Source organism: Pithys albifrons, chromosome 11 (assembly GCF_047495875.1).
Source record: "Pithys albifrons albifrons isolate INPA30051 chromosome 11, PitAlb_v1, whole genome shotgun sequence".
Classification (NCBI taxonomy): Eukaryota; Metazoa; Chordata; class Aves; order Passeriformes; family Thamnophilidae; genus Pithys; species Pithys albifrons.
In genome coordinates, this window is record NC_092468.1 from 6408718 (window position 1) to 6425080 (window position 16363).

Below are 16363 nucleotides of genomic sequence, written 5' to 3' on the forward strand. Positions count from 1 at the left end.
AAAATTAGAAGAGCTGTTGAATAATGCCCCATATACATGAAGGTGCAGGAGTTACTGTGATGCTTATGCATTTTAAAATGTAGGAGCAGACACCAGGAGGGGGAGAAAAGCAGCCTCCAACTCTTGTCCCTTCAAAGGGTTTAATTACTCATTAGGAATAACCATGACAACAGTTACCATGCCCCATTAATCCATACACAAGTGGCCAGCATCAGCTGCTTCCAGTTGAGGCAGAAGATAATCCTGCAAGACAGTCTGTATTCCTCATACTAAAAGTGCTTCTTTCTTAATCTAAAAATATGTGTCCAGTGTACACCAAATTGGTGACCTAACAGTATTTCATGGCATTGAGCTCCCTGAGTTAATTGTGCCTTGTTAAAAGGAAAACACAAGTTACCATTAAGAAAGTTAAGAATAAGGTCAAAGGCACTAAACACATTCCTTCATCTGCTCCTCTTCAGGATTCCTTGATGGCTGCACGGTTTTGTACCAGGTTCACTGTTGTTTATACAACAGAGGGGCACTTTTTCTTTCCTATCAGATTGAACATATAAAAACTCAGTGTGAATTAGAAAATCCTCATTTCTAGAAGTTTCTAGCACTTAACACAGAGAGAGAATGAAAGCTGAAGCTGCTTAACTGTCCTTAATCTGTGTGTATTGGGAACAGAATGATACAAACCCCAACTTCTTAAAACAAGGTTTATTGGCACAAACATACATGTTAAAATGTCTATGATATTCTTGGAAAATATGTTCACCACTTCAAAAAAATCACTGTCCACAGAAAAGTACAGCAATATCAAACTTTGTAAGTCATCACAATTTTAGCATCAAAATGCATGCATTCATCATTTATAAATGCAATTCCACTGACCTCCAGGTAAAGCACTTTAAGAAATTTCCTGGTCTCCATAACATTATTTTTCCTCCCCACAGAGCTCCAAGAAGATGAAAATGGAATGTTTTCTGTAGAGGCACAAATCACAGCTCCTTGTTCAGTACAGCTGAGACCATGAGGTGAGAGATGCCGTTCTCAGCACAGACTTTAGGCCCTTTATGAGTGCATCACTACATAGCTTAACACGACTGTGTGGCCTTTGAATGAATGCAATTAGAGATTTGTTCTGGAGTTTGGGTTTTTAGAAGGGCAACTGAAAACTGATTTCTGGCTATTCCCATTCAGGTAAGTAAAGCTTGAAGAATTACAAGGAAAGAGGTGGAAGAAAGGTTTTTATTTTGCCTTGCCATTCCATCAGCATTTGAAAGAGGGGTGGCATTGCCAAGGTGACTTGTGAGGAGAAAGAGTAATCTCAGTAAACCTTCTTTCTTTGGTGTCAGTCTAGAAACTTAGTGGCAAATCAAGATTTTGCCACTGACCTCAGGCAGTACAGAACGACTTTGCCAGATGTCCTAAGTCTGATCCTATGTCTGTTCTCAGCCTCAGTGTCAGGGAAGCAGGCTGCACATACACAGAGGGGAGAGAATGTACTGATACCCTCAGCCTTATCAGATCTGGCTCAGTCCAATGTCAACAAGAAACAAAGAAAAGTTCTTGGTGTCAATGGAAGTTCTTTGTAAAATGGGGTTGCACTTACTCCCACTAGATCTGAATTTGACTCTAATCGGATCACTGCACAACAACAAAAAAAGGCAAAAACATAAACCACATGCTCTTATTTTATCACCACTGCGAGGGAAGAGAACATGTCCAGTGGCAGAATTCACTGTGGAATCCTTCTCTACCTAAATTCTCTATCATTCAATGGAAAGGCTTTTACTCTCCTGAATTGGGACATGGCACTGATTCCATGTCACGCCTGGATTTAGTAAGGAAAAATGAGGGTGGGGTTTTTATTGTGTTAAGCAGAGAATGGAAATTCACTGTACGTTTAAGCATATGTGGAAGTCACTTCCAGAATTGGACATGCCTTGCTCATCACTCAAGGCTGGCCAGGTGTGAAATGCTGCAGTGCTGAATAGACTACACAGCACCTCCAGAGGCTGCTCTTCTATGTCAAGACTCAAGCATAAGTCATTAAGGAAAATACTAATTAGCTGGCTAAGAACTCATTTCCTGCAATAAGTCTAACAAGTTTGTAATAAGAGTTCATATATTGCCACTTAGGAAAATGCTGCTGCTGCAAAACAAACTAAAGGCTGCTCACTGTACATACATAAGGCTACCTTTAATCTCTTTCATACTTGGAAAGAGAACATATCATCCAAAAGGCTTGTCTATGTATATAAGCACTTATTTTGGGAAGGGGGAGGAAAAAAGAATAGGAGTTGTCAAATAAAAATGTAACCTCTACAACAGTTGGTGTTTTCCCCCTCAGAATGTATTTTTGCAACAGACAAAGCATGTTTCCAAGTCCAGCTCATGAGTAGGAGGCACTAATTTCTAATCTTTCAATGTTGCTGATAAATGTAATGTGACTAATATTTTACCATGTATGTGGTCGGAGGATGCAGGACTTTTCATTTACAAGACAAAATAATGATATTTCTCATGATGAGTAGTGGGCCATCTGTAACATTTTGTTGTGCAGACCTGTGAGTGTATCACAGCAACATTAACATTTTATTGTTTGGGGAAAAAGCAAATGTAACGTAGGTTGAAATGAGCATTTCTAATGAGAAAAAATATTCTTTCATCTGTAATTATGCTTTGAAAGCTAATTATTTGAGTATTTGTTTAGGTACTAATTAAATAATAGTTAAATAAGTAATGGTTTAACTATATACCCATCACCTTTACCATACATTTCTACTTCTATTAAGAACATTTTTTTCCCTTTAAGTTTCATGAAAGGCTGAACTTGCATTATTCAGTAGCTTGCTTGTGGCATGGTAGACACACTGACCCCTGAATTTTTTGTTTCCTGCTCAGACTACTTTCACTAATAAAGAAATTGTTCCAAACTTTCAGGTCAATACTATAAATATTAATAGCTAAACTTCTGGAAAAAGAAAAGTTATGCATTGTGCATCTGTGAATTTGTAGCTCCTTTACATGCAGTATCTCAATCATTGATCTTACAAAGAAAATAATTTCAGTTGCCATTATTTGCTCTTTCTTTAAACAAACTTGCAGTGTATCAGGAGGAGAAACTGATTTAATTCTTTTAAACTTTTCATTACAAAAAACTCATCACTACGTGTCCACATACACATGACAGGAATGTAATACATTCAGTAAACTGATTTTCTGTCCTCTGCTTAGACCATTTATTGGTGGACAAGCATAGATACCAGAGTGGAATGAGAATAAGCAAAATAATCATGCTGTGTCAAAAAGATTCCATTACAGAGACCGAACTGCTGTAGAACAAAGTGGGCACTCACTGTGTATCTTTACTGCATCAAGTGCTCTGAAGTCCTATTTGACTGAAGTCCTCAACCACTCCTGCAGCTGACAAGAGGAACATGTCTTTGGATACCCCAAATGGTACTCTCTGCAAAAAATGTTAGCTCATCCTTCCTGTGTGTATCTTCTGCGTCTTCAAGAGAAAAAAATAAACTTACCATCTGTCACAGTTCATTTTAAGTAGTTAAATTTACCTCAATAGATGAGCGCTGCTCACTTTTAATATACAAAAGGTTCTCTTAGGTAGAGCCACTTATGAAAGGAGTTTATCGAATGTTGACTATATTTCAGTTAAACCATTTCCCAGTATACTATATTGTGATTACCACACTACTCTTATTTGCTGTTTCCTGTCTTTCCAACAAAGTTGATGAAATTACTATTACAAGAAATGTTAAATACATTTAATTAAGATTTCAGTGTTACAATTTAAAGTAGTGTAGCAAAAATGCTGTTGTCTCACAGCCAGGAACCTTCTTTTGTATCACAAAATTTTGAACCAAATTAAGACTCTGGAGCCATATTCTGCCTCCAGTGTTCTCAGAGAAGAGGAGGCTGGTTTGAGGACAGCAAGGCACTGTGGGTAGGAGGTTTGCTCCACCCAAGGCCTACCTGAGCTCTGAGTGAGCTCAACAACAAGCATATGGCAGAAGGAGGGAGTCAGCTCAGAGGGCAGAACCATCCTGTCCCGGATATACCATGTTCCAAATACACTACACTCTAAAAACATGAGTGGTTTCTAAGTGAACAAAGAGACACTTGAAGAATAATGGAGAAACCAGACACTGTGAGAAGAGCTGAAGAATGAAGGGGGGTTTTTTCTAATTGTCTTTGTTGTTTTCTATGATATTTTCTCTTTGAGAACAAGTACTTTGCCCTTTTAAACTTATAGCATGTGGCTTCTTTGGTTGAATAGAGTGTTATGTATGAGCCACAAGGCTGCATTCATGTTTTAAACCAGTACAGGTTATGGTTTTTCTTTGGAGAGTTAGCAGATGTGATACAGTCATGACAGAATGAGGTTACTGCAGGAATGACTCATTGTTGAATAATAAAGTGTTTACTCTACCAAAACTGCATGTAACCAAACTGCCACAGTTTTTTTGCTGTATTGTAAAATGTAGCTTTTAAATGTCAATGCACCAGGAAGAAAAATAAACTCACTGGGTGGCTCAGATCTCTTTTCATGCATGTGTTTAAAGACAGACAGTCTTATGGTTCTCATGAAGGAAAAAAGCTACTGAGCACATCAACTAAGACATACAGTAATGAATGAAGATAGAAAGGAAAATTAGCTGCAGAGGAAAATAAAGTCCTTTCCTGAAATGGAATAAAGTGTTTCTGAAGGAGACCAGATGCAGAAAGGACGAACAACTGTTGTGGTGTTTTGGTTTGGTTGTTTCCATTTGAGAAACCTTCAGCCAATCATTTCTCTAGCTCCAATTAATTTTTTTTCAAACTCCTTCTTCAGCCTTTTTGGTTTTGCTTGTAAAGAAGTTAGTTTGAGGGTGCTTGTGCATTCTCTTGCATGAAGAAACACATGCTCAAATCTTGTCTAGCAAGAGAGTCCTAAATCAGGTGAGAGAAAGAACTGACTGGAAGAGCATCTCAGTCTTCTGACTGCATAGTGGGCCCAAAGGTCATCATCTGTTACGGGTCTAAAGTTCAGGTCAAGACACAAATCCAGATCAAAGAGACTTTGGTTTCTTTGAGGCCTCTCTCCAATACTCACCGTGTACCTTGGGAGGGAGCCCAGTGCCTTATATGGCTACTGGTTTATCCCTCTTCCTGTTTAAAGGGCAGCACAAGCAGAGTTGAGTTCTAAATCCTGGATCATACCCAAGAGCTCTCTAGTTCACAAATGTGAAGGTCTGGCACTTACATATGCAATCAAGGTGCTGTCATAGAAAAATGTGTGGATAACCTCCCATGGAATAGAGAAAAAATCTGTAGAAGCATAAAAGAGTTAGGTAACATTTGAGCTTCTAAAAGTTCCTGCAATTTGAGTAGACGCACTTCTGAGAAGCAGATAGCACCGTTTTGAAAGTATGCTCTAATACAGGTGTCAAGTCAGAAACTTGCTCTTAAGAGCTAAAGAGCATTGTATTCAGACAAGAAGTAGTCCAGCTGTTCATAAAATTAAAGTTATGTGAAGTCCTGTCAGAGGAGCAGTGATAGAAATAAGACACAGAAATGGTAGAATTTCAAAAGGTCTTGCTACTCAGACAAAACCAGCAGACTGTGGCTGTTCTAATTCATTCCTTGCACAGTTAATACTGTCTTTCATTGTGAGTGTTTAGGTAACTTAGTGCAGGTCACTATCTAGAAAGAAAAAAAAGTCCCAATTATTATTTTGCTTGTCTGAACTGTTCCGGGGACTAACCTCATGCAGGTTCCAGTAGAAGTGTCAGCTTTAAAAATCCAGCTGACTACATTTCTAAATCACTTCTTCCCTTATAGACCCTAAGTTGCAGTCAGCATCTTTATCAGATTCTCACATCCTCCTTCTAATAGTATTGGATTATGTTGGACTGTGTTGGATTGACTGTGCTGTTACATAATGTTGTCAAGTGAAAATCAGGTCAAGTACCTCGTTTGGGCTTCCACACTCAGTTCTCCTGCCAAGTTCTGTGTAACAATGTTTTTAGGTTTAAAGCCACATTTATGGTACTGCAAGGTAAGCTAAATTAGACAGTGTAATGCCAAAGCAGGACTTCACTGGCCTGTGCATGGTGGATGCAAATAGCACATCTCCAAGCTCAGAAGCTGATGGGGTATCATTGGGAAGCCAAATAGCAGCTGTGGTGCACGCACTGACCAACTCCTATCACCTCCTGTCAGCTGTGCTGTGTCTGAATGGCATCTCATCCTGCCCAGCATCCCAGATGTACAGCTGTGGTCCAGAAAGCAGAGGAAGAGTAAGTGCTTCTTACAAGGATGGAATATGCAAATCTGAAACAATGTCTAACTTTACCTAAAGCTGTCAAAAGCATTGCTTCCAGCCAGGGAAGTCTTCAGTTCCATCCCCAAGGTGGCAGTCAGAAAGCAATGACCTTGGAGTCCCCTGAGGGTTTGCTGGGGAGTAACTAAAAGGAAGCCCTTTTGTGACTCTTTACCAGCCCAAGGTGAGAGCCTGGGCTTATTTAGTATGAAGGGCAGCAGTGATGAAATTCTACCCAGTAACTGAAATTCTAATCAGTGCTGACTGAACAACGAGTTAACCTTTTCATGGAAAATTTACTGTTACAGTTAGGCAGTTGTAGCTGCACAGACATTTAAAATGTGCAGGCGGTGAGTGGGAAACAATCAATCCTGGACTGAACACAAATAAGATCTCCAACTGTGTTTGTATGGATTGTCCTCTGCATCAGTCTACATGTATGTGATGCTGTTGCACAAGCTATGACACTGAGCAGTGCCCCTTGGTGAAGATTTAACCCTCTGCAGGAGCAGTTCAGCTCTGGGTCTGTTCATGATCTCTGGGCTGAATTTGAAAGGTTACGTGACTTGGCTTACCAATTGCAACCAGCCACCACAGCACAATCAGTAGCAAACATTGAGCATTCATGAGCACACTACGTGCAAACAACTTAAAAGTTAAACATATTAATTTAGCATATTTCATTAGCACAAAGGAGGAAATAGTCTCTTTACAAACATTTTGCAACCCCCTAGAGGGTAGGTTTCTTGACTGAACTCTTCCTTGCAAATTCTCACTAACTTTAGCAGTCAGCCCCATTAGTTACAATTTTGAGAGAGGATAAGTACACATTCCACAACCAGTTTCTCTTCTCCACTCTCACCTAAAGCTCCAACTTTGATTATGAATTTATTTGAGCTACATTACCTAGGAGGATATAAACTTTTCATCCTTTTAGCACTTTCACTACAGTTTCATTTGTCAACTTTGGATTCAAACCCTGGGTGTGTATTTGCAGCCCCATCCATCATCTCAGTAGTCAGTTCAGACTCTCACAGGAGAAGGAACACCCACATTAAGGCTCTAAATCAGCATATAACCTTACTGATTGTACTATTTCCAGGTGAAAGCCACCTTCATCTCCTGAGTCTTTTCAGTGGAGAAGCCCTGTGAGGATTTAGCCATGCTCAACGTGGGTATGGATGGCAGGGTCTCACTCTTAGGAGATAAATTTTTCATATCAGTTATCCAATTATTTTAGTATTTTAAAAGGGGTTCTGAAGTTGGATGGCTTATTCCTTATTTTCTAGTGAAGGCTCAATTATACACAGCACTCAGCTGTGTCACCTCATGGAGTCAGGCCCTTCATGACAGCCAAGTTTTCTGTCTGGCCCACGAGGATTTCAGAATTGTTTATGTACTCACCGAGCTGAAGGACTGAGGAGAACAGGGCACACCAGGGAGTCCAGTGGCACAGCAGTAACTTTGAACACTCACTTTCATTGAGACTGTGGCCTCTTACTACTGAATGATACGAAACAGCACACATGACTATGAAGTAATAAATATATAGGGAAAATGCTGAAAGCTTTCAACTGATCCTTAATTATTCTCTCTGCAAAATTCTGCTTAAACACAATGTGGATATAGACTCACTGCAATGAACTGGTCTGGGTCTCCGTTTTTTTAATCTAAAACCTTGTCAAGAGAGAGACTCCAAGATGGAAATATTTAAACTATAATTATCACCATTTCTATTCTGTAATTAAACTGGAAACAAAAACATCCTAACCCACCAAATAATTTGTTTTTAATTAAATGAATTCCTTTTAGAAATTCTGAAGGAGTTACCCTAAAAAGACCCTTTCTGCATTTACTGACTCAAAATTTGATAACTCATTTTTAGTTTGGTTAACTATGATTAAACTATTCAGTGTTTCAAAAAGATAAAACCCCGAGAAATTCACAAAAGCATACAAGAACTTTCTCTTAAGCCACAATATATAATTTAATTACATTAAATGTTAGTTTAAACTAATTGAGTATGATAGGTTTCTCAGCTGAACACTTTACAAAGATGACACTATAGTTTATGAACTATACACACACAAATTAAAATCAATTTTTTAAAAGCCTATTAACACCACTGCTTTGTACAGTGTTTCTCTGCCTTCCTCTTCTCCAGGAGAGCTTTGCTAGGCACATTCCCTTTCTCAGCCTCTCTCCACTATTCCCTCATACTTTCTTCTTCCTGAATTTTGAATGATCCTCACAGTGGGGGCCATTTCAGCAAACTGGTGCAGTGGGAGCTTCCTACAAACGCGCTGGGAAGCCACAGACATCACCAAAGCTGTTCATGTGCTTTAAGTTATGGCCCAACTATTGAGAATTGGCATTCCAGGGAGTCCCACGAAGCCTGACAAACAGTGCCTTGAGTTTTTAGCAAAGGACTGTATTTTAGTAATTTACAATGCTTGTGTTACCATTTTTCCATTTCCCTTGCATTTTCCAAGGTTGTACTAGCTAACGTTTTTGAGTTGTTATACACTTTTCTTTCTGGCTTTCATATTGAGGCCATCTTGGTTGTTCAGAACACCATAAGGTGTTTTCCATAAGGAAAAATTGAAATCCATAGAGGATGATAAATTAGTCATATTTATTTTCTGCAGGCAATGTTTTTAGACTTGGGTACTACAACTAATCTCAAAAAAATCTGTGTTTGGATGGCTAAGTTGAAATATGATATATTACATGAATATTTGCAGGTATCACTCTCTTCGATGGGAGTAGCAGATAGTACCTCAAAAAGTTACATCTGACAATGGATTTTGCCATTCAACTTTAGGTGCTCAGATTGAAAATTTTGGCCCTAATATTTGCTGCAACTTTAGGTTTGGGTCCAATCCACCTGACAGTGTCCCTTTAAGCAGGAACTTCCCCATGCTGCATTGTCTGATTCTGAGATGTTTTAGGATGCTTTTCATATATATACTACAGTTTCTGAAGGTCAGTGCGTACACATTTTAAGACACAGTGATAAGACAGTGTATGGAACTACTTGGCAGTATTCAGCTGGTACGGTTTCTTGTGGAAACAACAGAATTCCAAAATACACCACACTGAATGCTTATAGGTTATTACAAGCAAAAATCCCAAGACACCGGGAATTAAAAAGCGGAGTTCAACAAAGGAACACTGATATCGTCAGTTGATATGAACAAAGTTGTGCCAAGTCTTCCTTATTTGCTTTTTCAAGTTGAGAAATAAACTGGGAAACAAAGAAGAAGGAAAGAAAGATTAAACAACAACAACAAAAAAAGACAAGCCCCAACAGTTATAGAGTTATTGTTGTGCTTTTTCTTACAGAAGTGTGTGATGTCAGAGAATTGCAAACATCTTTAGCACATCTTACTTGAAAGAGCATGACACCTCTTGCACACAGTATCCCTTCCTAGGGAAAATGGGAATGTTCCTCCCATGTCAAATGGAGTTTGGAGGGGAAACTAGACTGGAAAGCAGGGGAGACTCTGGCTTGAAAGATAGAAAGGGTAAGGACAGACAGTGATTTTAGCTGCCATCCTCAGCTCCAGCAACACCTGCAGTCCCAGGAGTCGTATTCCTTCCTTCAGCAGGCAACAAGCTGGGTCCCACTACCACGATGGTAGAAAGCTTGGCTTGGGCCATTTCACCACAAATGGTAGTTGGTTGCTGTGAAGAATGACTCAGTTTATCTGCACCTATAGCCAGCCCTGCATGGGAGGGCATGGTCTTGTTCCCATTCAACTCAGGGCCTGGAAGAGTCATGCAGGCAGCCCTTGGATGTCTATAGGAGTTAAACATATACTTGAAAGCTGCTGTAAATAAATACAGCATTGAGTTCAATACACAGGGTCCTTCCTGAAGCTGCACCATTCAGGCACTATTGCAGAAGAATCAATTAGACTGAAAAAAGAACCTGAGGTCCAGATACATTTAAATCTCTCTGACCTTGCATGAGATCTCACTATGGTGAACCATGACCTGGGTTTAATGATGTAACACTTGTGTATGTGATTAAATACCCTAAACTCAACCTAACTCATGTCAAACCTGCTCCTTCTTAAATTACCAGGACAGGCATTCAACATTTGAAACCAGGAGGGAAATTATGTTATTACTTATAGTTAATTTCAGCCTTAACTTCTAAGGTGAAATTATGAGCTGTCTTGCCTGTTTTTTACTTTCCTGTTAAGATGCTCACAATGCTCCATGGTGAGTATACACACAGCCATGATTTCAATGGCTGCACATCTGTCTTTCCAGGCTGCTGCATTAGACTGCAGAACAAAGGCCTGTCTTTCTCTTGGAGCCTGTTGCCTTGAATACCCAGTTAATATAGTTAATTAATATCTAACCATTTCCCATTCTTGCTGTATCAGTGTTACGAAACCCTAGAATTATTCTGGGTCACTCTGGTGCCAGCATTCATAAGACTAATAAACTGTCACATGTATCTCGTTCCATTTAGTCATGTTTATAGGTGAGTCTACAAGCCTCCTTTACAGAAGCAACAGAGGAAAATGGAAACATGCTGAATACAAGGCATGTAATTTGAGAGCTGGGAATTAACTCACATCCACAGTGATGGTGAATCTCTTCTGGGTTACTAGCTGGATTGTCTAACTCAAGAAATCTTCCTTTTAGGAGTTAATGCCATATTACAGTTATGTCACATAACAGCTGTTGCTAACACAGAGGTTACATAAATGAAATGTTCAATTACTGTCATTACAAGATCCCTGGGTCCCAACCAGCACAACTGCTATTATTCATTCATAGCTAACTTTCCTGTAACAAATATGTGGAATAAGATATCTTTTTGAGAAAATAAATCAGTAAGACTTTGGGACATCTTTTAACAACATTTAAGCATTCAAGATACAAAGGGATCTTCAGAAGCACTAACATCTCAAATTCCAGCTGATTTGGTGGGGACTAGGCACCTACATGCTTTTAAAAAAATCATCAGATGCCAACTTGCCTGTGGGCCTTCACCCTCTTTTTATAGGCATGAGGTAATTCAAACATCACTGTTTTCAGTGGAAAACACCAGGACTGTGGCACTCATTGTAATGAAAAGATCTCTGAGACTGCATAAAAATTTATATAAAACTTTAAAAGGGAGAGTCTTTAGTCCTAGGGAAAGTTATGTAACATGCTAATGTAAAAAACATTAAATGTCAACAAATTCTGCCTATGTGTGCCCAGAGAGTTTGCAGTAATTCTCGCTATAAAAGCATGTTACTAGAAGGGAAAATTCACAGATTTATCAGTTAAAATATTTTATATCCATTTTTTGTTTTGATTTGGTTTTTAATACAGCAGCACTTCTTAAGTCACAAGATATTGAGATCATAATGAAAAAGAAAATGAACTACTCACTTATAATTATAATGAGAATGACTGCACATACTACACCGAGGATGATCATCATCTATAAAAAGAAAGTTATAGGAAAGAAAAAGAGAAAGTCAGGTTTTCACATGATAGACATTAACCCCTCAGGTTTTTTGCTTTCACTTAGTGATTCATTCCTCATACTTTAATTCTTGAAAAGACTCACTGCAAGAGTCTCATTAAGGCCCCAAATATAGTGTCAGTTTTAAGAACAGCTGAGCACCAGCAATGGACATAAGCCTCTTCTCAAAGCTGGTCAGTTCTTGCCCATCAGCTAAAGATGCAGGGACCAACCTTATCCACTTCCAGCAGTAAAGAAAAAGTATATTTCCAAAGTAAAACAACTTCAGAGGTGATTTAAGTGGCTGGATTCACACATGGCCATGAACCACTTTATACCACAGTAACTTGATGGCCCTACACCACATTCCCAAAGTCAGTGAAGAGGCAGCTGGAGATTTCTAACGCCTCCCAGCTATTGGTGCTGCTGTGTGTGCTTGTGCTGTTGGAAGAGGAAGCCCATGCCAGCCATGCTGGTTTCCAGCATGTTCTCTGGAAATGGCTCATTGCAAAGCAGAACTCTGTTCCCACAGGAACTTCAGAGGCAGCTGTGCACAGGCCACACCAGCACTGAGCTGTGTGGGGGAGAGGCCCCATATGAGACTCGCTGAGTGCTAACGAGGCCACCAGGGACACTGCAGTCCAGTTGTCATTGTCACCCAGTGAGAACGGAAAGACTGAAAAACAACAAACCCAGGCATGGCAAATCTCAAGGCTTCCATTCCTCCTGACATATGTCAGAAGGACAGAGTCAAACATTGGCTTGCAGGAGACTTTTTTTATTACTTCCCTCTCCTTCCAGAGTTTGGGAGCCAGAGGAAGGACAGGGAGATTCTGTTTGTCAGGATAAAGCAAGAAGGGACAAGGAGAAAAGCAGAATGAGGGTAGGTTTGAAGGTCTAGTGTAGTGTAGGTAATTGTGTGACTGCAGTCACGTGGATGAACCTAACTCAAAATCTATGCCTGTAGCTCCCAAAAGCTCTGCTTCCTGCACTGTTGGGCACAGCAACTGGGCAGCAGCTACAAAAGACCCAGAGGAACTGGGTGGACATGAGCAGTCAGCAGCAAAGATTGAAGAGAAATGGAAATGAAGCTGAAATTTTTTTCCCAGTGTTCATGTTGGTGGTGCGTGAGTAGAAAGAAGGAAGGATGTGGGATTTTGGATGAGTAAGAGGAACTGAAGTTTCTGGGTCCAGAAAACACAAATACTGGAGGAGGTCTGTAAAAGCAGAGGAGAGTGAGATTCCCTCTGCTCTTTGGAAAGGATGAGATTTTGAAGACAGCAGAGGAGGCAGCTGGTTGATGAAAGTCCTGCTCTATCCAAATTGGCCCCTCTTCATAAAACACTGTAATTTTCTCACTTCTCACAACAGTTTATGGAACCAAGTTTTTTGGGGTTTATTTTCTGTTTACCATCCCAAAAGAAAATCAAGAGGTTTATGATCTCCGACAAGGACAAAGCTTCTTTTCTCCCACTGCTAAAATTCGCTGCACCTGCTCAGGTTTTGTGATTCACACAGGGAACATGAACTGACATGGAATGCTTTCCCACCTGTATCTGCAGGCACTGAATGAAGAATTAAAATTTGTATCTTCATTTTATATACTGCAGAAATTGTAGGTTATGTTAAAGATCAAAGTTGCTTGACATATGGAGCCTAGAGGGCAAGGCATCTCTTTCTCCCCTTGACAGAAAAATATGACTCAGAGATGCCATCCTGCAGGCAAAGTACCATTAAATGCAAGTGAAAGTAACTCCTGCCATGAAATGATTCTCAACAAGAATTTCTAAGCCTTACCTTGCAATTTTTCCACCAGTATTTTCTCTTCAGTTTGGCTGCACTGGTTTCAAACTGTGAGGCGCCTGCTTGCAATGCATCTGCCCTGTTGTCGAGCTCCGAGAGCTTCTGGTCTCTTTCTAGCACCTTGTCCACGTTCATTCTCATGATGTCCACCACCTGCAAGGGCACACACAGGAGAGCTGCTGGTCACGCGTGTGGTCACTGGCCTGGGATATCATACAGCACACCAAACCCAGCCATTTGCTGTTATGGTGGCAATTACCTGGACATTGTGAAATACTGGAGTCAGTTTCCTTGAAGTTTTTGATTTCTTTTAGCCAACAACTTTAGATACAAAATCCTGATGGAGACCAGTACCTCTATACTGCAATTTGGTTGACTTCACAAAGAACAAACCATTATTTTCCTTATACATTTATTATCTTCCTTACCTGACCTAAAGAAATTGGCTAGATAAAGGTCACTCTAAAGGAACTGTATGCATTTCCTCACTGAGGAATTTACTAGTTCTGCAGATCTTTCTCGGACAAAGTGATTTCCCAGCCATAATTTGAAGTCCTGCTTGAAAGTGGAGGAGGTAAACATTTTACCTGAGAAAATTCAGCCTGAAGTATAGCAGGGAGCTCATTGCCACCTCATTGCACGGGCTCAGCAAACAAAGTGTGCACAATATTTTATACACTGAGTTAGATGAAATCCTCTTCTAACAAGCCAATTACTCTGAATGAAAACCCTTTAGAAATTCATCACTATTGCAAATGGTAGACAGTATAACAATCTCAGTAAAGTTGTGTCCAATCATTCTAACAGTGAATAAGGCTGTCCGTCTATTACTTCTCATGTTCTGTAATAAGGAATTCCATGTTATTTTTATTTAATATCATTTAACTATTAGCTGCAAAAATCCACAATTAAAAAGATACATTATTCAAATATAGTGAGATGAAAACTGCTAGTGAAAGAAACTTTGAAATGGCTGGCAGAAGGTTAAATGCTGTTCCAAAACTCAAAAAGTTTTGTTTCACTTTTCTACCAAAACTAAAACAAAATCAAGTGTTTTGGTCAATCCAAATTTTCTTCCTTGCTTTTCCAACCCAAAACCTTCCAGATATTTAACTTCATATAATAATAATAGTAATAATAATAATAATCATCATCATAATCACAATCATAATCATAATCATGGTATTAATTTCTCAGCTAGTATTTATCTTGAATTTTATCTTGATAAAATGATGTGTAGTGAAAATTTAAAACTATTTGAAAATGCTGAAACAAAATACTGTACTATTTGCTGCCCATTCTCCGAATTTTTTTTGCCCAGAACTATTTGTTGAATCTAACTTGGCTGCAGTGTACACTTGTACAGATGAGACTGCATTTTTGTCAAATAAACGTTTGTCTAGACTAAAACCATGATCTGGGCCTTAGTGGACGTCTAGAGAAACCAGAGGGGAAAGCCCAGCATGGACATAGCTGAAATACAGTATCAGCTTTGGTATAGTATTAAAAATGCCAGTCATTTTATTAAGCCCAAGGCTGTTCGCTGCAGGGCAGCGGCCCAGGTGCTGCCGTCTCAGGCTGGCTGTGCCACGCTCTGCGGTGTCTGGTGCCACCTACAGATGACTTCCCGCAAGACATGGAAAGAAAAAGCAGGAAATCCCTAGGAGGAAGGTCAAAGCAACACTTAAGGATCGGATCCTCAGGTATGATAAACCAGCTTCGCCCCACTGACTTCGTAGGACTGAAATCCCAGTGATGTTTTCTTCCTTGGTTACTCAAACTGTAATTTTCGAGGATCTGCTGACCATGTGCTATCAAGTCAAAGCCTGTACCAACTGGAGCCTCCCTCTCAAGTGGGAGGGAAAAACCCCATGGATCCTGAGTGTAACCCACATAATCCTCAAATCCAAGAGCTACTCATCGTCCCCTCAAACTGGGTAAGAGTTCCTGCCAAAATTACGTCATTGTGCTTCACAAGAAGAAAAGTTTGCATGGGTCTGAGTGAAAGTCTCAGAATACAAAGTATCTTAAACACAAAGCAGGAGCCATCTCCATCCATCTGCTTCAAGAGCCCCATGTATCTGAGAGACATCACTCATTTTTAGACAATAAATAGCAATTATTTTTCATCTTTTAGGGACAATTACTTTTGCTGTCGCTCACATAAACCATTACAGCACCACCATGATGTCATATGTTCAGGACAAGAAGTTTATTTCATTATTCTGACCCAAGACAAAAGCTGAAATGTAATATTCCTTTCCTCACTGGAAGAGACACTCCACTAACGTCAATGAAATTAGTGTGATGTGAAAATCATTGATATGGAGAGAACCTGGTCTAGACATTTCTGCAGCCAGCGGATGTGCTTGTGAACAGCTCAGAGCATCAGCAATGCGAAGGCCAGATAGCCCGTTTCAGATCTTCAACAAAGTAGTTCTCAAAAAGACAAAGCCCATTTTGACAGGTGTATTTCTTTCATCTTAAGAAATGCATTTGAGTTGGATATTGTGGGTTCTTCTCTATGATCTTTAAAGCATACATGAAGCTTTCGAAAATAGAGGCCTTTATGCACATAAATATGTGTTTTCTAGTGTGTATTTTATTAAATTGGTATTAAGGAATCACACAAGCCCTGGCCACTTCCCCATGGACAGTAAGCAATTAGGTACTTAAGTCTTTGTAGGGGTTTAACAAAATTCTTTCCTTAATTCCCAGCACACAACTCTGCACAGCAGGTGTGCAAGGATGTTACAGCAGCTCCTGTACTGCTG

The 16363-nt window shown here is 39.7% G+C and overlaps 1 protein-coding gene across 1 annotated transcript in view; it reads right to left on the minus strand.

Moving 5' to 3' along the window:
* Positions 1-693: 693 nt before the first annotated feature.
* The window catches only part of VAMP2 (vesicle associated membrane protein 2), a 49201-nt gene continuing 33531 nt past the window's right edge, over positions 694-16363 (minus strand). Inside the window, exons 3-5 of the mRNA XM_071566458.1 lie at positions 13584-13742; positions 11711-11762; positions 694-9557 (exon numbers count right to left, since the gene is read on the minus strand). Coding sequence (XP_071422559.1) covers positions 9541-9557; positions 11711-11762; positions 13584-13742 — 228 coding nt within the window. The 3' untranslated portion in view covers positions 694-9540. The remainder of the gene's footprint in view (positions 9558-11710; positions 11763-13583; positions 13743-16363) is intronic.